The sequence below is a fragment of the Papio anubis genome, chromosome 6 (genome assembly GCF_008728515.1).
Source record: "Papio anubis isolate 15944 chromosome 6, Panubis1.0, whole genome shotgun sequence".
Classification (NCBI taxonomy): Eukaryota; Metazoa; Chordata; class Mammalia; order Primates; family Cercopithecidae; genus Papio; species Papio anubis.
Genome location: NC_044981.1, coordinates 35,546,550 through 35,570,404, shown reverse-complemented (window position 1 = coordinate 35,570,404; position 23,855 = coordinate 35,546,550). Strand labels below are relative to the sequence as shown.

The 23,855-nt window shown below is 47.9% G+C and overlaps 1 protein-coding gene across 2 annotated transcripts in view; it reads left to right on the top strand.

Annotated features, from left to right (window-relative positions):
• The window catches only part of TMEM217 (transmembrane protein 217), a 46,123-nt gene extending 35,350 nt beyond the window's left edge, over positions 1 to 10,773 (top strand). For both annotated transcript variants that reach the window (XM_021937206.2, XM_021937205.2), the window contains one exon: positions 9,967 to 10,773. In XM_021937206.2, the coding sequence (XP_021792898.2) occupies positions 9,994 to 10,506 (513 nt within the window). In that variant the 5' untranslated portion in view covers positions 9,967 to 9,993 and the 3' untranslated portion in view covers positions 10,507 to 10,773. The remainder of the gene's footprint in view (positions 1 to 9,966) is intronic.
• The last annotated feature ends 13,082 nt before the right edge of the window (positions 10,774 to 23,855 follow it).

The window sequence follows — 23,855 nt, the reverse complement described above, 5'->3', positions numbered from 1 at the left end:
TGCAGCTGCGGCTGCCCTCCCAGGTGCAAGACCCGGGCGTCTCTGCAGCCTGCACCCTCGGGGGCCCCAGAAGGACCCGCTCCCCGGCCTCCTCCCATCCCTGCAGGCTCCGGAATGTCTGCTCCCGCTGCCTGGTCTCTCTCCAATCCCGGCACCTGTTCAAATCTCGGAGCCGGATTGGGGCAGACCCTTGAGGGGCCACGAATGGCAGCGGAAGGCATACTGATTCCTGGGTGGAAGAGGGCGGGTCCTTAGTAAGGCCCCACTGCAGGCCAGGGAGAGCCTGAAGGCTGGGGCCAGGCCGCCAGTCCTGCAGACCTGAGTGGGAACTCGTGGTGCCTCTTCCAGCCTGCCCATGGCTGCCCATGGACCAATCTGCATGCACTTCCTCCCCTCTGAGATCCATGAAAGACCTGGGCTTAGCCAGAGCAGGGCAGAGGATGGCTAGAGGATGAAGAGGGCAGAGAGATGATAGGACGACCAGCTGCAAAGAGGAGCTATCCTCTCTGCTGATAGCAGGAGACAATGGGAGGACCAGCTACAGAGAGGAACTACCCTCTCTTCTGAGAGCATCAGAGACCTGCAGAGACGTCAGGACTATCAGCTGCATAGAGGAGCAGCCCTCTCCAGGGCCTTCTCCCTGCTGAGAGCAGCAGATAGTGGCATGACTTGCCTACAGAGAGGAGCTACCCACTGCGAGTCTTCTTTGAGCTGATGAGCACTTAAAGCTCATCTTCATCTTGTTTACCCTTCTCTTGTCTGTGTACCTCATCTTGGACACAGAACAAGAACTCAGGCAAAGGTGCCTCTGGCCACAGAGGTTTCTAGCCTTTTTGAGGGACTTCTCAAAAAAAAAAAAAAAATTCCACTTACATGATATAACCAGAGTAGTCAAATTAATAGAAACAGAAAGTAGAATGATAGTTTCCAGGAGCTGGGGCAGGGGGAAATGGGAATTTGTTGCTTAATGGGTGTACAGTTTCAGTTTTGCAAGATGAAAGAGTTCTAGAGATTGTTTGTACAACAAAATGAATATACTTAACACTACTAAACTGTCTACTTAAAAATGGTTAAGACATAAAATTTTATCTTGTGTATATTATATATCTGTGTATTATATGTGCATGAATTACACTACAATAAAAGTAAAACAAAAATTTTAAATAATGCAAAAAATAGTAACCATAGTTGTTTTATGATCAGATACTACTGCAGTTCCGTTTTGCTATCTGTTGTTTCAGCTGGTTCTCACAATGCCTTGTTCCTTACGTGCTTGGTTATTTTTCACTATATACTTGTCCTTGTCCCTGAAAAACTGCTGATGAAAATTCATGGAGAATGAAGACCAGCATAAAAGTACAATCCTCCAGAGACGGTTTGAATTTGCTTCTGCCAGACACTTAGACACACTTTCAGTTTAGGACTACTTTAAACTAGATTTATAACTTAAAGTTAAAAAAAAAATACTTCATGTAATATGGACTATAAATCTACCAAAAAAAAAAAAAGGCCAGTTATGATTACAATGTCTCAAGGAGAGTTTTCTCCCTACCTGCTCAGTGTAGTTAACAAGCCAACTTTTCTTGGAGTTTCCTGGCAGAAAGATGTAGGGGAGGTTTACTTCTGATTCACCTTTCCCCAAATCGTAGGCCTCTGGGGATGCTCACAACTAATACAGGAAAGACTCCTCACCTTGGTGGACCCTGAGCTTTGATTTCATTCTTCTTTACCCTGCATTGCTGTCATAATGAAATCCAAGTTTGCCTAGATTGGCAAATAACCTCAGAGCAAAATTTACTTCCTTCCACTTGGGCAGCACTTCTATACTTTATATTTTTAAACTATTTTATGCAGCATTTTAAGTTGCTTTTTAGCAACATGTCAGCCCAAATAACCTAACCAGTCAGAAGTCCCTCTACTTTATTTCCTGTTTCATTGACTTATGCTTTTCTATTTATTTTCTTCCTCCTACTTTTGTATTGTTGTTATTTTCCCTCTAACTTCTTGAGTTGAATACTTAGCTCATTATTGCCTTTTCTTTTCTATTATAAGGCTAGTCTACCTTAAGGCTCTAAATTTCCTTTACAGTATACATCTTTCATTGTAATCCATATTTTGATATGTAGTAGAGAAGCGATTGCCCGAAGCCAGTTGGCGTCCACCTGTTTTTATCATCTCCACCCAACAGGGTTCTTGTGCTGCCCTGGTTATATTCTGAAACATCTGCACTCAGGTCTGAACGAGTACAGGCAATTTTCACCATCTGGGCAGCAATGGTAGCCCAAGGCAATGCTAGGAGAATTAACAGCATAATTTTTTTTCTTTTTTCTTTTTTTTATTTTTTTTTGAGACGGAGTCTCGCTCTGTGGCCCAGGCTGAAGTGCAGTGGCGCGATTTCAGCTCACTGCAAGCTCCGCCTCCTGGGTTCATGCCATTCTCCTGCCTCAGCCTCCGAGTAACTGGGACTACAGGCGCGCACCACCACGCCCAGCTAATTTTTTGCATTTTTAGTAGAGATGGGGTTTCACTGTGTTAGCCAGGATGGTCTCAATCTCCTGACCTCGTGATCTGCCCCCCTCGGCCTCCCAAAGTGCTGGGATTACAGGCGTAAGCCACCACACCCGGCTTCTTTTTTTGATACAGGGTCTTGCTCTGTCACCCAGGCTGGAGTGCAGTGGCACGATCTCAGCTCACTGCAGCCTTGACTTCCTGGGCTCAAGTGATCCTCCTACCTCAGCCTCCCAAGTAGCTAAAACTATAGGCATGCACCATCACACCTGACTAATTTTTGTAGAGATGGGGTTTTACCATGCTTCTCAGGCTGGTCTTGAACTGCTGGACTCAAGCAGTCTTCACACCTCAGCCTCCCAAAGTGCTGGGATTACAGGCATGAGCCACCGTGCCCAGCTAAGAGCATAATTTAAGCCATCTTTTTCTAACTCAGCTTTTTCCAACACTGGCTACCTATGAAAATTAGTAGGAAGTTTTGAAAAATACTGCTGCCTGGGTCCCAACCAGAGAATGTTGTGATTGGTCTGGGGTGGGGCCTGGACTTGAGTACTTTTGGTGATTCTAAGGTGAATCCAGGGTTGAGAACCACTGCTGTAATTTTTTTTTTTTTTTTTTTTTTTTTTGAGACAGAGTCTTGCTCTGTCGCCCAAGCTGGAGTGCAGTGGCGCGATCTCGGCTCACTGCAAGTCCGCCTCCCTGGTTCACGCCATTCTCTTGCCTCAGCCTCCTGAGTAGCTGGAACTACAGGCGCCCGCCACCGCGCCCAGCTAATTTTTTGTATTTTTAGTAGAGACGGGGTTTCATCGTGTTAGCCAGCATGGTCTCGATCTCCTGACCTCGTGACCCGCCCGTCTCGGCCTCCCAAAGTGCTGGGATTACAGGCGTGAGCCACCGCGCCCGGCCCCACTGCTGTAATTTCATTTGGTCATTGCCACCGACTTGACTGAATCCTCTCTCTTCCCCACCCCCAATCCATTTTAAACAGCCTCTGTCTTCCCAAGACTATAGTTTCTTGGTTTTCATATTGCTGTCTATGTTTCTCCAAGGTGGACTGGGAAAGGAGGCAGAACCCTGGTAATTTACCATGTTGGCAGGAACTAGAATTCCCCCTCATGTTGTCTGTCTTCACAGGAGGTCTCGGCGTGAAACAGCAGCAGTGGTGTGGGATGACTGCCAAAATGGGCACCGTGTTGGCAGGGGTCTTCACCATCATGGCCGTACACATGTATCTCATCTTTGAACATAATCACCTAGGGCATGGCAATTGCAGTGAGATCGCACTAAAGTACGAGAGTGCAAGTGGCATCATAAATGACTTCATCATCTGCTGGAGTTTTAAAATCGTCCTCTTCCTCTCTTTCATCACCATCGTCATCAGCTGCTTCCTCCTGTACTCAGTGTATGCCCAGATCTTCAGGGGCCTGGTCATCTACGTTGCCTGGATTCTTTTCTATGAAACCGTAAACGTCGTAATACAAATCCTCACCAATGACGACTTCAGCGTTACAGAGGTCAGAATCATGCGCTGGTTTGGCTTGGTGTCTCGTACCATCATGCACTGTTTCTGGATGTTCTTTGTCATCACCTATGCCCACATAACCTACAAAAACCAGAGCCAGGGCAATATAATTTCCTACAAGAGACGAATTTCTACAGCGGAGGCTCTCCACAGCAGAAATAAAGATTACTCTAGCTGTGGGTGGGCCCAGTGGCCTGCCATACCCGAACTCCAAAGCCTGGAAGGCAGAAAGAGGCAGTGTGGATCACTGAGGTCAGGAGTTCAAGACCAACCACCCACAGGCAAAACCCCGCCTCTACTTTAAAAGTAGAAAATCATCCAGGTGGGAAGAGACATCACTGTAATCCCAGCTACTTGGGAGGTGTGCTGAGACTGGAGAATCACTTCTGACCTGGGAGTGGAGGCCAGGAAGTGAGCCGAGATCACACCACTGCACTTTCAGCCTGCGATGAGCAAGACTCTGTCTTAAAAAGGCCGGCTGCTGGGTGGCTCAAGCCTGTAGTCCACTTTTGGGAGGCTTCATCATGGGATCACGCAGGTCAGGAGATCGAGACCATCCCATGCACGGTGAAACCTCAGCTCTACTAAAATACGGTAGTAAGAGGCGTAAGGGCGCTTCGTAGTCCCAGCTACCGAGGCTGGAGGTGGGTGAGAGTGGCGAGACTCGGGGCGAGCTATGGGTGAGCTGAGATCCGCCACTGCACTTCCAGTCCGGCGCACAGAGCCGACTGCCTCAAAAATTAGTAGCTTTATTCACCACCATAAGCAATCATGTTGGCCCTTTTCTTTTCTTTCCCTGACATAGCATTCAAATCATGGTTCTATTCTTTCTTCCTACTTTTGGAAAGCCAAGCGTTGTTCTGTCGCCGGGTGAAAACCCTACTAATTTTTCTAGGAGAACATGGAGAGAAAATGTGATTATAATCACAACTGGAACATCCTGCTCATTGAGGGTATTTAGTTAAAGGATATTGTGATTTATCAAACCTTCTGTGAACTCCACCTTTCTACCACCTGATGGGTCAAAATGAACGGAGTAAGATGAAGCTGAATTGCAGTATGGCAATCCTTTTTTCTTGGCATCTTCATTAGCCTTCAACCCACAGCTCTTTAACCCTGGGATAAGCAAATCTGTATTTATACCTCAGATTTTTGTAGCACAAAGGATGTTGTTGGTCCTGGGGTGGGTTTGTGCTATGATTTCCCCACTATTCTTCTGTTTTTTTCCAGATAAGAAAAATAATAAAAATAGAGAAAATTCGTCTGTCTTGAATTTCCCCACCCTTCCCAAATTTGTCAAGGAGTGTGAAAGGCACTTCCTTAATCAAAAGATATATGTTAAACATATTTCTGTATCTGTCGCTGTGCTGTACTCTGTAGTGTGAACACTGTACTGAACATTGTGTATACACCATATACAAAAATGTATAAGATATGAATGACTATGAGAATTTTGTAGTTTAGTGGAAGAAAGTAAATTATTGTTTATGAATCAATTAGCCAATCATATAAGACAGTATATGATTACATACTATCACAAATAAACAGATATCACTTTGCATTCAGGTTCAGAGACTGTCCAAAGCACGTTTTTTATTTTTGAGACCGAGTCTCGCTCTGTAGCCCAGGCTGGAGTGCAATGGTGCGACCTCGGCTCAGTGCAACCCCTGCCTCCTGGGTTTAAGCGATTCTCCAGCTTCAGCCTCCCGAGTAGCTGGGATTACTGGCACAGGCCACTACGCCCAGCTAATTTTTGTATTTTTAGTAGAGGCGGGGTTTCACCATGTTGGTCAGGCTGGTCTTGAACTCCTGACCTTAGATGATCCACCTGCCTCAGCCTCCCAAAGTGCTGGGAGTACAGGCGTGAGTCACCCACTGCTGCTATAGTAACTGAGTAATTTATAAAGAGCTGAGATTTATTTTCTCACACTTTTGGAGGCTAGAAGTTCAATACCAAGGTGCCAATAGGTTTGGTGTCTGGTAAGGGCCTGCTCTCTCTGCTTCCAAATGGTGCCTTGTTTCTGTGTCCTCCAGAGGGCACAAACACTGTCCTTACATGGCAGAAGGGATGGAGAGGCAAAATAAACTAGCTAGTTCCCTCCTGCCCCTTTATAAGGTCACTTATTCCATTCATGAGAGCTCTGCCCTTATGATTTAATCATCTCCTAAAGGCCCCATCTTTTAATGCTGTTGCATTAGGGAATAAGTTTCAACATGAATTGTGGAAGGCACAAACAGTCAAACCATAGTACTCACCATTTGCCAAGCTGTACTCATCATTGTCTTCCCCGCTCCCATCCTAAGTGCTCTCCTGCCCCTGTGCTCCTCATCTCAGAGGATGGGCTGTCCTCCATCCAGGTGCTCATCCCAGACTCCTTTTCCCAGCCCCAGGCCCCAAATCTGTGCCCCAACATCCATCTGCTGCCTTACTTCACCTTATTTCCTTCCATGGCCTCTCAACTACTCTGTCTACCTCCACCTTTGATCCCTTTCTGACCCATGGCCCTCATAGCACCAAGAAAGGTTTTTCTGAAATGCAAATAGGGCCAGGCGCAGGGGCTCACGTCTGTAATCCCAATACTTTTGGAGGCCAAAGCGGGTGGATCTCTTGAGGTCAGGACTTCAAGACCAAGCTGGCCAACATGATGAGACTCCTTCTCTACTAAAACTACCAAAATTAGGCGGGTACGGTGACGGGCACCTGTAATCCCAGCTACTCGGGAGGCTGAGGCAGGAGAATCGCTTGAACTTGGGAGATGGAGGTTGCAGTGAGCCATAATTGTGCCACTACACTCCAGCCTGGGCAACAGAGTGAGACTTTGTTTCAAAAATAAATAAATAAATAAAATGCAAATCTGATTATGTCTGTCTGTCTCTCTCTCTCTCTCTCTCACACACACACACACACCCCCATACCCACACGCCTACACACCCTGAAGAACCTCTCCTTTACCTTTCAGAGAAACATCCACACGGCTGGTAGCAGGTAAGGATCATTCCTGATCTGGCCCCTGCCAACCTACACAGCCTTCCCCTCTGCTCAAGCTAAGCCAAACTTGCTGTTTCCAAAATGGCTTTTGCCCGTCCCTGTGCCTACCCCTTTGTGTTGTCCCCTTTGCTTGGGGTGAAGTCCCTCCTTTTTCTGCCTAGTTAATGCCCGTGTCTTTTAAGACCCAAGCTCAGCTATTGCCTACTCCAGAAAGCCTCCCCGATTTTCATCCAATGATTTTCATCTCTCTCATTGTTACATCTTGACAACACTGAGCCATCTCTTCCTCTATCACATTTATCACATTGCACTATAAGTTTTCTTTTTTCTTTTTTCTTTTTTTAGATGGAGTCTCGCTCTGTAGCTCAGGCTGGAGTGCAGTGGTGTGATATCAGCTCCCTGCAACTTCTGCCTCCCGGGTCCTGGTTAAGGAATTATTCTGCCTCAGCTTCCCAAGTAGTTGGCGCGTGCCACCATGCCCAGCTAATTTTGGTATTTTTAGTACAGATGAGGTTTCACCATGTTGGCTAGGCTGGTCTTGAACTCCTGACCTCGTGATCCGCCTGCCTCATGTTTTCTTTTTTATTAATTAAAAGCAATTTTTAGTCATTTGTTTTTTTATTTGTCTAACTTCCACACTAGCATATTTACCTGCTTATCTCCAGTGCCAAGCTCATCCCCCAGCACCTAGTAGATACACAATAGATGTTTGCTGAGTGAGTGTTGAATGAATAGAAGGTACCAGAAGACCTTGGCCAGTGGCAGAAAGAGAAGTTAGGCCATTATTATAGTGACTCAGGAGAGAGGTGCCAAGGGTGGAGACCAAGGCTGGGACAGCAGAGCTGTGGAACCAGTGGGGTTTATATAGACATTTCCTTGAAACTTGCAACATAGACATAAAGCAAACGAGTAAAACTGTGTGGTTCAGGGCCGTATTTTTAGATGATTCAGGTGAGTACCCCATGGGTAGTGGCTGCTCTGAAGGCTGCCCTGTGAACTGAGCAGAGGTGAGGTTTCATTGGTGCAGACGGGGAAGTATGAGTGCAGCCATCCACCAGACAACACATTGCCTCCCTCCTGGACCCTCCAGCCAGGTTCTAGGGTGCACTGAGAGTTTTGTGTATCAGGAGTCACACAGGGTTGGGAGAATGGTGGGGAATAAAATATAAGGATATTTGGGATGAATCTGGAAAACCTGATGCTAAGTGAAGTAAGCCAGATACCAAAGGACAAATGCTGTATGATTCCGTTTATATGAGACACCTAGAGCAGGCATATTCATAGAGACAGCAAGAAAAATGGTTAGTAGGGACTGGGGGAAGAGGGGAACGGGGAGTTGATGTTTATAATGGGTACATAGTTTTTGGTGGGGATGATGAAAAAGTTCTGGAGATGGCCGGGCATGGTGGCTCATGCCTGCAATCCCAGCACTTTGGGAGGCTGAGGCAGGAGGATCACTTGTGGTCAGGGGTTCAAGACCAGCCTGGCCAACATGGTGAAACCCTGTCTCTACTAAAAATACAAAAATTAGCTGGGCATGCTGGTGCATGCTTGTAATCCCAGCTACTTGGGAGGCTAAGGCAGGAGAATCGCTTGATCCTGGGAGGCAGAGGTTGCAGTGATCCAAGATCGTGCCACTGCACTCCAGCCTGGGGGACAGAGCAAGACTCTGTCGAGAGAGGGAGAGAGAGAGAGAGAGAGAAAGGAAGTTCTGGAGATGAATAGCGATATGCTTGCACGACAACGTAGTGAATGTACTTAATGTCACTGAATTGCACCTTCAAAAAGGGCTAAAGTGGTGAATTTCACATTCTGTATGTTTTACTGTATTTGGAGTTGATCCAGTGAGTGAAGAGGAGAGGACAGGAGAGAGGCCAGTGGCAGTCTGTCTGTGCTCTGCCTGGCTGGACAGGACCCGTTCTGGTCACCTCAGAGAGAGGCCAGGTCAGGCTTCCAACAAGTTATCCCCCATTGGACATTCATCGGCCAGAGGACAGCCCTGTGTTCTCCTCATGTGTGACTGTGCCCCTTCCTTTGCCCCACAACAGAGGTAGCTAGCCAGTGTAGTGAATGAACAGGAGAGAGGTTTGCTCAGGAGTCCTCTGAATTGGGCGCCAGTAAGAAGGAGATACAGGCTGTGGAGGAACATTTGCACTGGGGCCCAGCCTACCCCAGCCTTGGGTCCTCCATTATCAACATGCCCTCAAGGGATCAGCTTGGGCACCAGCTTCCTGCTGCCTGCCATGAGTTGACCTCTAGAGCTCAGGTGTAACCTAGGTTGCAGCTGGAGGTCTGCCCACTGGACCTTCACCTGCACAATGGTCGCTTATTATTAAGGCATTTTGGCCTTGGGCAGAGAAGACAGTAAGTCTTGCCTGGCTCCATAAACCTCTACCCATTCCATGCCTGCTGGCCAAACCCTGTGACTTGGGACAAGGCTAGGCCATACCTAGGGAGCAAATCAGGGAAATTTCTAAGGGCTTGGAAGGAAAGAGTCGGGGGGCAGGGGATGTCAGGGTTGATTCCAAGCCCTTGAGGAGCCATGAGAGTTTTCTGACTTCAGAGAAGCAGATTCCCCAGATGGGAGCCTCATTCACACCATCATTATTCCCAATACATACAGGAGCCTCTGAATTCCCACAAACTTACATCAACAGGAGCACTCTTTTTGCCACTTTAAAACAAAGCTGAAACTGGAATAGCAGAATTGGAAGCTACTGAGGAGAGTCCCAGGCCAGTGATACATTCATTTCCCAATGAGGTGGTCATGTCTAGCTAGTTAGGTCAGAGCAGGGACTAGACCCCATGTCTCTTAACTTCCAGCCTATTGCCTGTCCACACACCATCATTGCTCTTAACTCTCCTATTTATATATAGTGGCTTGGGGGATCTGTCTAAGGCTACCTCTGCCATCTTGTCATGTGTCTTCATGATTTTCTTCCTGCAGGAGGTGCTCTGGTAAAACAAGTATAAAATGAACGTCAGGATGTTGTCCTTCATGGTGGGCATCTTCTCTGTCCTCAATACCATCCAGTTCTTCATCTTTGACGTGAACCACATGACACACATTGGCTATGAGGCCAAGTTCCACATCTACATAGACTCAAAGTCAGAGCTAGTCACTTGGATCCTGTCCAACAGGGCTAACATCAGCACTGGCCTCTCCTTCACCACCATCATCATCAGCTGCTTCCTCCTTTATAGTATCCACAAGAATATCTACACGGGGCTGCTGATCTATGCCATGTGGATCATCACTTACGAGTGCATCAAATTCTCCATAGTCCTGGTCCTCAACAGGATCATTGAAGATTCCTTCAAGGAGCTGAGTTACTTGCACTGGATCTTCCAGATCTCGCACATGCTCCTGCACTTTTTCTGTCTGCCCTTCATCGTCAAGCATGCATACAACCTTTACAAGGAATCCCAGACTGTGAGCAGGAAACGCCGCCACATGCTCTCCTCCACCACTGCAGTGAACTCATGACCACCTGTCTGTCTGGGAATGTTGTACCGGAAATTAAACTGAACCATGCCAGGAAAGGTGGGAGGGAATGGTGCTCCTCAACAATGGAATCTCCCCACCCTGCCTGGCTTCTGTTGATGCTGCTTGGTTTGTCAGGGCTTTTGAGTTTTATGCACTGAGGAATGATTCTCGGGAGAGGGCAGGTTGTGCGGATCAATTATTTTACAGATGTGTTGTGTGACTTGTTTTAGCAGTTAATGATATGTGGCCTTGTGCTTACTTAACCATCTCACTGGTGTCTGTTTTTGCCTCTCACAGTCTCCTCTGCTCTGCATATCCTTAGTTTCTAGTTCTTCCTTTATGGATTGGCCCACAGATGCCGGTTCTGCTGAGTCCTTTGGAGCAGTGTTGTCCAATAGAGCTTCCTGTGCTGATGGGAATGTTCTCTATCTGTGCTGGCCACTAGCCATGTGTGGCAACTGAGCACTTGGAATGTGGCTATTACAACCCAGTAACCAAATTTTAAATTTTATTCTTTTTTAGCTAATTTCCATTTCAATAACTATGTATGGATGGCTCAAGACTAGCCTATCCTCCCAGCATGGTGGGTCACGCCTGTAATCCCAGCACTTTGGGAGGCCAAGGCAGGTGGATCACTTGAGGTCAGGAGTTCAAGACCAGACTGGCCAGCACGGTGAAACCCCGTCTCTACCAAAAATATAAAAATTAGCCGGGCGTGGTGGTGGGTGCCGGAAATCCCAGCTACTCAGGAGGCTGAGGCAGGAGAATCACTTGAACACAGGAGGCAGAGGTTGCAGTGAGCTGAGGCCACGCCATTGCAGTCCAGCCTGGGTAAGAAGAACGAAACTCCGTCTCAAAAGAGAAAAAAAAAAAAAAAAAAAAGGCTACCCTATTGGACAGCACAGCCTCTGGAGATTCACTTTACTCCTGCAGTAACCATAGAAAAGACCCCTTTCTAGAATCATGTCTTACCCTGCTTCCCTCATACTTTTCAGAAAGCGATTTCTCATGTTGGTTCATAATAACATGGCAAGAAGGATCCCCATTTAAGATAGTGCCAGGATTTTTCAACTGAAGCACTACTGACATTCTGGACTGGATAATTCTGTCCTGCAGGGGCTGTCCTTTGCACTGTAGAATGTTTAGCAGCATCCTTGGCCTCTACCCACTATTTTCCAGTAGCATCCACCTGTTCCTCATGCTGTCATGACCAAAAATATCTCCAAGGGATTGAGCCCACCCATCCCCTCCTGGGCTGGTGGATTATGTAGTTTTCAAGTCAGATAATAAAACAGGATCGGTTGGGCAAGGTGGCTCATGCCTATAATCCCAGCACTTTGGAGGCCGAGGTGGGTGGATCATTTGAGGTCAGGAGTTCAAGACTAGCCTGGACAACATGGTAAAACCCCGTCTCTACTAAAAATACAAAAATTAGCTGGATTTGGTAGTGCTTATAATCCCAGCTACTCGGGAGGCTGAGGCAGGAGAATGGCTTGAACCCAGGAGGCGGAGGTTGCAGTGAGCTGAGATGGCGCCACTGTACTCCAGCCTGGGTGACAGAGTGAGACTCTATCTCAAAAAACAAAAAACAAAAACAGGGTCGGGCGCGGTGGCTCACGCCTGTAATCCCAGCACTTTGGGAGGCCAAGGCGGGCAGATCACGAAGTCAGGAGATCAAGACTATCCTGGCTAACATGGTGAAATCCCATCTCTATTAAAAATACAAAAAAAGGCCGGGCGCGGTGGCTCACGCCTGTAGTCCCTGCACTTTGGGAGGCCGAGGCGGGCGGATCACGAGGTCAGGAGATCCAGACCATCCTGGCTAACACGGTGAAACCCCGTCTCTACTAAAATACAAAAAATTAGCCGGGCGCGGTGGCGGGCGCCTGTAGTCCCAGCTACTCGGGAGGCTGAGGCAGGAGAATGGCGCGAACCCGGGAGGCGGAGCTTGCAGTGAGCCAAGATGGTGCCACTGCACTCCAGCCTGGGGGACAGAGTGAAGACTCTGCCTCTAAAAAAAAAAAAAATACAAAAAAAAAATTAGCCAGGCGTGGTTGCGGGCACCTGTAGCCCCAGCTACTTGGGAGGCTGAGGGAGGAGAATCGTTTGAACCCAGGAGGTGGAGGCTGCAGTGAGCTGAGATGGTGCCACTGCACTCCAGCCTGGGCATCAGAGTGAGACTCCATCTCAAAAAACAAACAAACCAAAAAAACAGGGCTGGGCGCGGCAGCTCATGCCTGTAATCCCAGCACTTTGAGAGGCCAAGGTGGGCGGATCACGAGGTCAGGAGATCGAGATCATCCTGGCTAACACGATGAAACCCCGTTTCTACTAAAAATACAAAAAAATTAGCTGGGCGTGGTGGCAGGCGCCTGTAGTCCCAGCTTGTTGGGAGGTTGGGGCAGGAGAATGGCGTGAACCTGGGAGGCGGAGCTTGCAGTGAGTGAAGATCACACCACTGCACTCCAGCCTGGGCAACAGAGCGAGACTCCTTGTCAAAAACAAACAAACAAAACAAAAACACAGGACCAACCCTTTGAAAAACAAAAAGAACCCCCAAAAACATCTCCAGGCATTGTCAAACATCCCCTGGGGTGAGGGGGGTCAAAGCTACCCCTAGTTGAGAGACACTATTGTAAAGCAACAGGCCCCCCGTGTTGAGAGCTGGCCGGCCCCCACCTTGAACTAGGAGCGCCGCTTTTCCTGAGAGCTCTTCACATTCACCAGTTGTGTAGTCTTCATCCTAAAGCTCCTGTTTTATGGTTTGACGAAACTGAAGCTCACTGGGCTTCAGTGATGAGATCAAGGTCATATGGTAGCAAAAGCAGGACTTGCATCTCATCATCTGACTTCATACAGGAAAGTTGGCTCCCTGATTCATTCTTACTTTTACCAAGATAAAAAGGAAGCACCTCCTTTTAGGGTAGTTCCTTTTCCCTTGAAAAATGTTGGGAGTAAAGTCAAGAGACATGTTTGTTTTGGCCATACTATTCCAAATCATGAGCATAAGAGTGACAGTAGCTGGCTTTTACTGAACACTCAGAGCCAGGTACCATCCTATAACCTATAATTCACTGAACTCTTCCCAACATCAGTTTGAACCTGGGCCAGTTCCCCAAATGACCACAAGATGGCAGTCAGTAATAAGCTTTTGCTTAGAGCTGTTGGCCCCTAAACCAAATCCTCTAAGGGTGGCTGTTCAGGATTTAGGGAGCTTCCAGCTGATGACTGGGAGCTAATGTGTGTGTCTCTGCCCCAGTCTCACAAGGCATGCCTTGTCTGATTGTGACTTGCTAGTACCAGAAACACAAAATATAAAACATGGGCCAACTTCTTCTGGATTCTGATTCCCCATCCTGGTTGAGGTCGCTAGGGTGGGAGGTGAACCTGGGCAACATTGGGGAACTGGAGACCTGTGTGTTGAAGAAGCGTAGGGAGAAGCAGAGTTCCAGGAATCAGCTCAACTGAGAGTTACTTTAGTTAAGAAAGTTTAAGACACTCAAACGCAAGGTTGTGCTATCCTCTATACCAAGACTCCTCAAAAGCATGGTTGCCTCTGCCTTCACTTCCTGGTCTCCTGTGCTTTCTAGAACCCATCCAGTTAGATTTCTCCCCCACCGCCCCACTGGGACTGCTCTTTTCAAGGCGATATCCTCACTGCTCAAGCCAGTGGTCAGTTCTCCACCTTTGCTGACCTGTCCTGCAGTGGCTTTTGACTGCTGATCCCTCTCTCCTGCCAACAGGTTTCTCTGGCGGCTCCTCTGCCTCCATCTCCATCCCTTCCCTGCCGCACTGGCTCCTTCTCCTCAGTCTCCTTTGCTGGCCTCTCCTCATCTTCCCGACCTCCAAACACTGGAGTGCCCCCAGCTCAGTCCTTGGTCTCGTTCTCTGTCTCACTCGCTCCCAGCTCACCTGGTCCAGACCCATCACTGATAAGCCCCATATACATCTTCAGCCTGGACCTCTCCCCTAAACCCTGGCTTTGTTTATGTAGTGGCTTTCTGGATGTGGCAGCCAGCTCTAACATGGTTCCCAGAGATCCCTGCCAACTGATATTCACATTCATCACCTCTTCTTAGATGTGGGCGGGACCCAGTGATCCTCTTCTAGCAAAGAGAACATAGCAAAAGCGATGGGGTGTCCTTTCCAAGGTTAGGTTACAGAAAGATGATGACGTCAGTGCTGCCCGCTCCCTGAGGGAAGCTGGCTGTCATGTTGAGAGTATCTTTATGGAAAGGCTCACACCGCCAGGAGCAGAGGTCGCCAGCCAAGAGCCTGTGAGTAACAGAATCCTACCAACAGCCCCATGAGAGAGCTTGGAAGCAGATCCTCCCCTACACAACTCTTTTTTTTTTTTTTAAATACAATATGGGGTCTCCCTATATTGCCCAGGCTGGTCTTGAACTCCTGGCCTCAGGCAATCCTCCCACCTTGGCTTTCCAGAGTGCTGAGATTATAGACATGAGCCAGCATACCCAGTCAGGATACGTTTTGGGGTGGCTACTGTCGTAGAGACATTTTTGTAGAGATGTGACATGTACTAGCTATCAAATTACCCCAAAATTAGCAGCTTAAGACAGCACATTTATTCTGTCTTAGTTTCTGCGGACAGGAGTCCAGACACAGCTTGCCTGGTTCTCTGACTCAGATTCTTTCAGGGTCTCACTCAGGCTGTCTCTACTTTTATTTGCTTTTTAGAGATAGGGTTGCACTCTGTCACCCAGGCTGGAGTGCAGTGGTGCAATCATAGCTCACTGCAGCCTTGAACTTCTGGGCTCAAGTGATCCTCCCACCTCAGCCTCCTGAGTAGCTGGGAATACAGGTATGCCACCACATCCAACTAATGTAAAAACAATTATTTTTGGCCAGGCGCGGTGGCTCCTGCCTGTAATCCCAGCACTTTGGGAGGCTGAGGCGGGTGGATCACGAGGTCAGGAGATCGAGACCATCCTGGCTAACATGGTGAAACCCCATCTCTACTAAAAATACAAAAAAAAATTAGCCAGGCGTGGTGGCAGCGCCTGTAGTCCCAGCTCCTTGGGAGGCTGAGGCAGGAGAATGGCGGGAACCTGGGAGGCGGAGCTTGCAGTGAGCCGAGATGGCGCCACTCACTCCAGCCTGGGTGACAGAGCGAGATTCCGTCTCAAAAAAAAAAAAAAAATTTTTTTTTTTAACTTTCTTAAAATGTGGGAGTGTAGCCCGGCATGTTCATGTCTGTAATCTCAGCACTTTGGGAGGCTGAGGCGGGTGGATCACCTGAGGTTGGGAGTTCAAGACCAGCCTGGCCAACATGGTGAAATCCTCTCTACTAAAAATACAAAAATTAGCCGGGCATGGTAGCGGGTGCCTGTAATCCCAGTTACTCAGGAGGCTGAGGCAGGAGAATCGCTTGAACCCAGGAGGTGGAGGTTGCAGGGAGCCGAGATCGCGCCACTGCACTCCAGCCTGGGCAACAAGAGCGAAACTCTGTCTCAAAATAAATAAATAAATAAACAAACAAATAAATAAATAAATAAAAATTGGGGAGTGTATCCCAATCCACACTCCTGATTTTCTCCCATATACCTGCCCTAACCTCCAGTCTTTGGCACCTCTACCCTTCCATTGCTCAAGTTAAAGACCCAGGAGGCATCCTTGAGTCCTCTCTTTCTCTCAGCCTGTATCTAACCCCTCAACACTCCCCATCAGCCCACCCTTCAATACAGATCCATATCCAACCACTTCATATCACCTCCCCTGCTACCTCCCTGGCCCAGGCCATCACCATCTCTTGCCCAGGCTATTGCAGTAGCAGCTCCTGACTGGCCTCCCCACGCCGCCGCTGTGTTCCCTTTACGGTCATACAGAGATTCTTCTCCGCCCAGCCACCAGAGGGCTCCTATTGAAACCTGAGTCAGATCATGTCTCTACTCCGCTCCTGTAGCCTGCCAGGGCTCCCCACCACACTCAGGGTAGAAATCCCAAGTCCTTACCATGGCATGCCAGCTGCTAAATAACCCAGTCCCCTGTCACCGTCTGATGTCCTTTCTAACCACGTTGTCCGCCCCGCCTCCCTCTGCTGCAGCCATGCTGTCTTCCTTTCGGTCCCCCTAACACAGCCAGCACACTCCAGCCTCGGGGCCTTTGTACTCGCTGTGCCTTCCGCCTGGAATATTCTTACTCCAGCTATTCACCAGCTTCCTCTCTTGCTCAAAAGGCATCAGAAAGGCCTTCTCTACCAACCAGTGTGAAACAGCCCCTCCTTACCCCACCCATGTGTCTCTTTCCCACTTATTCTGCTACATTTTTTCATAACATGTACTATCACCTGACTTACTCTATACAGTTGCCTCTCCCACCACCCCCCAAAAATGTGAGCACCATATTTACTTCACTGATGTTTACCCAGCACCTAGTTCAATACCCAGCATGTAGCAGGTGCTTGATAAAGATTCATGGAATGAATGGACATAGACTCTCAGTTTTGTTTTTGTTTTTGTTTTGGAGACAGAGTCTCTGTCACCCAGGCTGGAGTGCAGTGGCACCATTGCGGCTCAGTGCAACCTCCGCCTCCCAAAGTGCTGAGATTACAGGCATAAGTCACCATGCCCGGCCTATGAGGGGCAAATTATTACTGCTCTTTCAGCCTCCTGTTCCTGCTCCTTTCTTCTCTCAGTCAATTCTGCAGATTCTGGTGAAGAATCTAAACACAGGTAGGAAAATGCCCACAAACGACACGATTTCAGCCCCTTATTCCTTTCCTCCTTTCCCAGTCCTGTTCCCTTGTACCAACTGCTACCACTAGAAGCACCACCTCATCTCCATCTCACCAGTGGAAAACAAGTCTTTCTAACAGTGCAGGTGTCCCCGGGAAGAGCAGCACTCTAAGAGCTGTTACCCATCCCTGACACTTTCAGTCCATGAAGATCCCCCAGCCTTCCATCCTACTTTTCTTCGTACAGTTTATTACTGTGTGGCAGACCCTGAATTAGGAATTGAGGAATACCCGGGGAAGCAAGACACAGCCCACATTCCAAGGGGCTCCCAGCCTAGTGAAGGGCCAAGCCACTTGGGCTATTTGGACCCAGGACGATGGGTGCTAGAGAAAGCACTGGGGGCTGCAGGAGGAGGCCTTGGAGGTGGAAAGTCAGGGAAGTCTTCCTGGAGGAGAAAACCTGTAAGCCGAGTCCTGGAAGATAGTATGATTTAGCCCTTAGGAAGGAGGGGAAGAAGGCTGGGTGCAGTGGCTCCCGCCTGTAATCCTAGCACTTTAGGAAGCTGAGGCGGGAGGATGGCTTGAGCCAGGGGTTCAAGACCAGCCTGGGCAATATAGTAAGACTTCATCTCTACAAAAAAAATTTAAAAATTAGGCCGGGCACAGTGTCTCATGCCATGCCTGTAATCCCAGCACTTTGAGTTGGGGCAGATCATTTGAGTTCAGGAGTTTGAGACCAACATGGCCAACATGGCGAAACCCCATCTATACCAAAAAATATAAAAATTAGCTGGGCATGGTGCCAGGTGCCTGTAGCCCCGGCTACTCGGGAGCCTGAGGCAGGAAAATCGTTGGAAGCCGGGAGGTGGAGGTTGCAGTGAGCCGAGATCGCTCCACTGCACTCCAGCCTGGGTGACAGGGCAAGACTTCGTCTCAAAAAAAAAAAAATTAAAAAAATTAAAATTAGCCAAACATGGTGGTGTGCGCCTGTATCCCAACTACTTGGAAGTCTGAAGTGGGCGGATCTCTTGAACCTGGGAGGCAGAGGTTGCATTGAGCCAAGATTACACCACTCCCACCAGCCTGGATGACAATGAGACCCTGTCTCAAAAAAAACAAAAAAGAAAGAAAAGAAAAAGAAAAAAGAAGGGAGGGAGGAAAAGGAAAGGTGGGAGCCTGAGAAGGTGCACGTACGCCTGGGATAGCAGATCTGTAAGCTCTTTTCAGTCATTTCCACCTAGGGTTACCGGAGGGGCTGTGTGCAGCGGATGATAGTGTCAAGAGGAAGCACGCAGGCATGGAACTTCCCCAGAGAGAAGAGGGTCTCCGCTTTCCCACGGCCTCTGCTCTTAGGTGTCTAACCACCAAGTATTTCTTCAGCAACTTTCCCACCTGACTGTGGCTGCCTTTAACTCCAAGTCATTTCTAGCAATAGTGTCCCACGGAGGACAAACTTCGTTCTCTGTCAGTTTCCCCCCACTGGTTCAAGATGCGTCAATGTTTCCATGAGGTTTACTTCTTTTCACCTCGCAGCCTTCACTCTCCATTTCCCTGGCCTCCTTTCCCCTAGTCCTCCCCACAGGACTTGCTACCTTTCTTCAGTCTCTCTTTTTTTTTTTTTTTTTTTAATGTTTTTGCTGTGTCACCCAGGCTGCAGTGCAGTGGCGCCAGGCTCAAGTGATCCCGCTTCAGCCACCTGAGTAGCTGGGACTACAGGCACATGCCACCACACCTGGCTAATTTTTGTATTTTTTTGTAGAGACAGGGTTTCGCTATGTTGCCTGGGCTTGTCTTGAACTTCTGGGCTCATGTGATCCTCCGGGCTCTGCCTTCCGAAGTGTTGGGATTACAGGAGTGTACCACTGTGCCTGACCTCAGTGACTTCTGACTGTTGGTCTGTACACATGGACTAAAGCTTTGCCTGCCCCCCACCCCCACTGCATCACTGTCTCCACCCAGCTAGTGTTTTATGAAGGGCCCTGGAGGAGGCTGCCTGGAGACAAGGACTGAGCCCCTGACTCCCAGACACACAGGGAAGATGCGCAGGGAAGCGCTCTCAGCCTCCCTCCCATGTCATCCTCTCACCAGCTATTAGGAAAACAGGGACTCCTTTAAATGCTTACTTTTTTCCCACAAATAAATTATGATTTTATTCCCTGGGAAATAATTTTTACAAATGCCTCTGATCATATTTTGTTTCATTAACAAAGGATTTTTTTGTTTTGTTTTACACCTATTTTGTTATTATTATTTTTTTAAATTTTATTTTAGGTTCACAAGCACGTGTGCAGATTTCTTTTCTTTTCTTTTTCTTTTTTTTGAGATGGAGTCTCACTCTGTAGCCCAGGTTGGATTGCAGTGGCATGATCTCGACTCACTGCAACCTCCGTCTCCCGGGTTCAAGCGATTCTCCTGCCTCAGCCTCCCGAGTAGCTGGGATTACAGGCACTCACCACCACGCCTGGCTAATTTTTGTATTTTTAGTAGAGAAGGAGTTTCACCGTGTTGGCCAGGATGGTCTCAATCTCTTGACCTTGTGATCTGCCCGCTTCAGCCTCCCAAAGTGCTGGGATTCCGCAGTTTTGTTGTTGTCGTTTTGTTGTTTTGAGACAGAGTCTGCCTCTGTCACCCAGGCTGAAGTGCAATGGCGTGATCTCGGCTCACTGCAACCTCTGCCCCGTGGGCTCAAGCAGTTCTCCTGCCTCAGTGTCCCGAGTAACTGGAATTACAGGCGCCCACCAACATGCCCGGCTAATTTTTGTATTTTTAGTAGAGTTGGGGTTTCACCACATTGGCCAGGCTGGTCTCGGACTCCTGACCTCAGTGATCTGCTAGCCTCAGCCTCTCAAACTGCTGGGATTACAGGTGTGAGTCACTGCACTTGGCTGGATTCCACAGTTTTGTGATCCTCACCCTTCTCCAAACTTCCACCCTCTAGTAGGCTCCGATGTCTGTTGTTCCCTTCTTTGTTTCCATACGTACTCAGTGTTCAGCTCCCACATGTAAGGGAGAACATGCAGTATTTTTTTTTTCTGTTCCTGTGTTAGTTTGCTTAGGAAACAAGGGTTTTATGCATGTGTGTTTGGTGTATGATGTGTGTGTCTGTGCATCTGTGTTGTGTATATGAATGTATGCATTTGTGTGTGTGTGTATGTTCGTAATCTGGGTTTGTGCATGTGCATGTTTGTATTTGTGTCTGTTGTATCTATGTGTGTATGTTTGTGCATCTGTGTTTGTGTATGTGAATATAAGTGTGTATTTGTGTATGTTGTGTCTGTGTGTATGTGTGTTTGTATGTCTATGCTTGTATATGTGTGTGTGTGTGCTTGTGTATATGTAAAAGACTGAGTTAAATAATTACTTGGTAGCTTCTGTACTGGAAGGGATTAAAAAGAAATAATTACCTGGTGATTATTAGAAATAACTTTCATATTAAAGATACATAAAACTCGGCCGGGCGCGGTGGCTCAAGCCTGTAATCCCTGCACTTTGGGAGGCCGAGACGGGCGGATCACGAGGTCAGGAGATCGAGACCATCCTGGCTAACATGGTGAAACCCCGTCTCCACTAAAAAAATACAAAAAACTAGCCGGGCGCGGTGGCGGGCGCCTGTAGTTCCGGCTACTCGGGAGCCTGAGGCAGGAGAATGGCGTAAACCCGGGAGGCGGAGCTTGCAGTGAGCTGAGATCCGGCCACTGCACTCCAGCCTGGGCGACAGAGCGAGACTCCGTCTCAAAAAAAAAAAAAAAAAAAGATACATAAAACTCAAAATTTTTTTCAGACTTTACATGTTTTTAAAATCTCCTTCTGCCTCCTACCAAGGATACAGAAATGTATCCTGTGAGGGACATCTTATTTAAAATGTATGTTTGGTTTCTCTCCCCCTGACAGTGTGGCGCTGACAAGATGTCTTTTGTGAATGATGTGATGGAGAATGGATTTGAAGTCAGCCTGCTTCTCAAACGGAGTTTTGGGGGAAATAAAGGATTCCTTTCAGAGGCATTGGGAGAAAGTACTTGTAAAAGTGTCCCAGTGGCTGGGCACAGTGGCTCATGTCTGTAATCCCAACATTTTGGGGGGCCGAGGCAGGAGGATCGCTTGAGCCCAGGAGCTCAAGACCAGCCTGAGCTGGTCACTACAAGGCAAAATAGTGAGACCCAGTCTCTAAAAAATAAAAAAAATAAAAAATTTTTAAATGAAAAAACACGAAAAATAAAAAGTGCCCAAGCAATTAGGAGTCCTGTCAATTCAACAAATAAACATTTTGCAGCTCCTTTTCAAGCATTTCCCAGCTCCCAGCATCTTCCTCTCCAGCCTCCTCCCTGCTACCCGGACCTCAGCCTGGCCCCACCTGCCCCACCCTTTGATCTGAGGAACTCTTGCATTTTTTGGCCTGATTGGGATTATTTTATTTAGCATTTGATCACCTGTGTACAATAACCATCCACCTTCTCCACCTTCTGACATCCTGGAGCACACCTATGTTTCCCAAACATATGCATTCACACCTTCTTTCATTCATCAAAGTTTATTCATTCATCAAAACGTATGGCTTGTCAACTATATGCCTTGTGCTAAGTGAGGCAAAAATAAAAAGCAAAATGCAGTCTTGGCCCTGAATCAAGTAGAGAGCGTGTCAGGAAGTCATTACAGTACTATGTGATAAATCAGGTAAGAGAGGAAGTCCAAAGTGCTATGTTATCTCTATTTGTCAGTGATTCATTCAACGAATCTTTATTGAGTTCATACTAAATATATCAGGCCCAGTTCTAGATATTGGAGTGACAAAGGTGAAGAAAACAGATAAATTCCGGCTCTCACGAAACTTACATTCTGAGGGGGAAGACAGATGGTAAGCAACGAAACATGCACATCTATATAATCATTTCAGCTATGATAGGTGCTGGGAAGAGAATAAAACAAGGTAGTATAATTGAGAGTTTGGTCCCAAATAACAAGACGTTGCCAGTCCTAGTAGTTCTGTCCTCTCATGATTGACTGGCTCAGGAATACGCTCTTGACTCACTGGAGACGGGCAGCCAGGAGGCCTTTGGACACAGGATGTCTCTCTGGGGGAGGTGATGCTTAACACGACTGAGAAGGTCTGTGGGAAGGACATTTGAAGCAAAGAGCAAGTGCAAAGTTCCAAGCAGGAGGAGCAAGTCTAGGGTGTTCAAAGAACAGTCAGGAAGCCAGTGACTGGGCTGGGCGCGGTGTTTCACACCTATAATCCCAGCACTCTGGGAGGCCGAGGCAGGCAGATCATCTGAGGTCAGGAGTTCAAAACCAGCCTTGGCCAACATGGTGAAACCCCATCTCTACTAAAAATACAAAAATTAGCCAGGCATGGTGGCAGGCGCCTATAATCCCAGCTACTCAGGAGGCTGAGGCAGGAGAGTCTTTGAATCTGGGGCATGGAAGTTGCAGGGAGCCAAGATCGCGCCATTGCACTCCAGCTTGGGTGACAAGAGTGAAACTCCGTCTCAAAAAAAAAAAAAAAAAGCCAGTAACTGGAGCACGGTGAGGAGGGCATGGAAGACAAGGTGGACCAGTATGCCTTCCAATCCCTCTAATGTACCTTCCTGGGCCTCAGAGCAGAAAGCTAAAACCAACATTCCGGATGCCTTGGCAGATACAGTCTTGGAGGCTGTACCTGGAGAGTGAACTTGGGAAGGTGGAAGTGAGGCAGAGCCCATCTTCCTGCTGCCTTTGACTTTGCTGCTGGCAAGTAAGGTCATGGAGACTCCCTGGATCTCCACAGCAACGTTCCAGTGTTTGATCGCTAGCTTAGTGAGCAGCTGTAGCTTCCTGATCCCTGTCTTCCTGTCGGGAGCAGTGGCAGCGGCTCTCCTGGGGGGCCAGTTCAGTGGTGTTCCTTCAGGAGTTACTCCCAAAGGCCAAGCATGAAGCCTCCTATACCCCTCCTTCCAAGGATGTTGAAGGAAGCAAGTCCCTATATTAAATCCCTTTCTGCTGCAAATACCTGGAGTGGTCTCTGGTTCTCTGCAACTGGGCCTGGGGGATGCAGAGGTTTGGGGAACCCAGCTCTCATCCTCCAGGAGACCCCACCATTAAGCAGAGAAGAACCCACTAATCCTACTCTCTGTTTCCCACAACAGTCAAGTCCTTTTTCATAATGAAACATTTCTTCTAACTGCAGGGTAGTTCAAATTTGGTCAAAGAATTGTGGGCAGTCTTAATAAACATAAATCCACAAGTTTCTCTTTGCCACGTTTGTTGAATTGCTCAAATAATTTTTATTTTATTTTACATACTTTTTTAAAGAGACAGAGTCTCTCTCTGTTATCCAGGCTGGAGTGCAGTGGTGTGGTCACAGCTCATTGCAGCCTCACACTCCTGGGCTCAAGTAGTCCTCCTGCCTCAGCCTCCCAAGTTGCTGGAACTACAGGCACATACCACCTTGCCTGGCTAATTGTTATTTTTTGTATAAAAATACAAAAAAATAAGGTGTCCCTGCGGAAGAGGTCTCACTTTGTTGCCCAGGCTGGCCTTGAACTCTTGGCCTTAAGTGATCCTCCCCACTCAGCCTCCCAAAGTGCTGGGATCACAGGTGTGAGCTACTGTGCCTGGCCTCAAGTAGAGGTGGCAGGCTTGATTTCCCTGGGCCATCTATTTCTGAGTAGGTTACACTTGG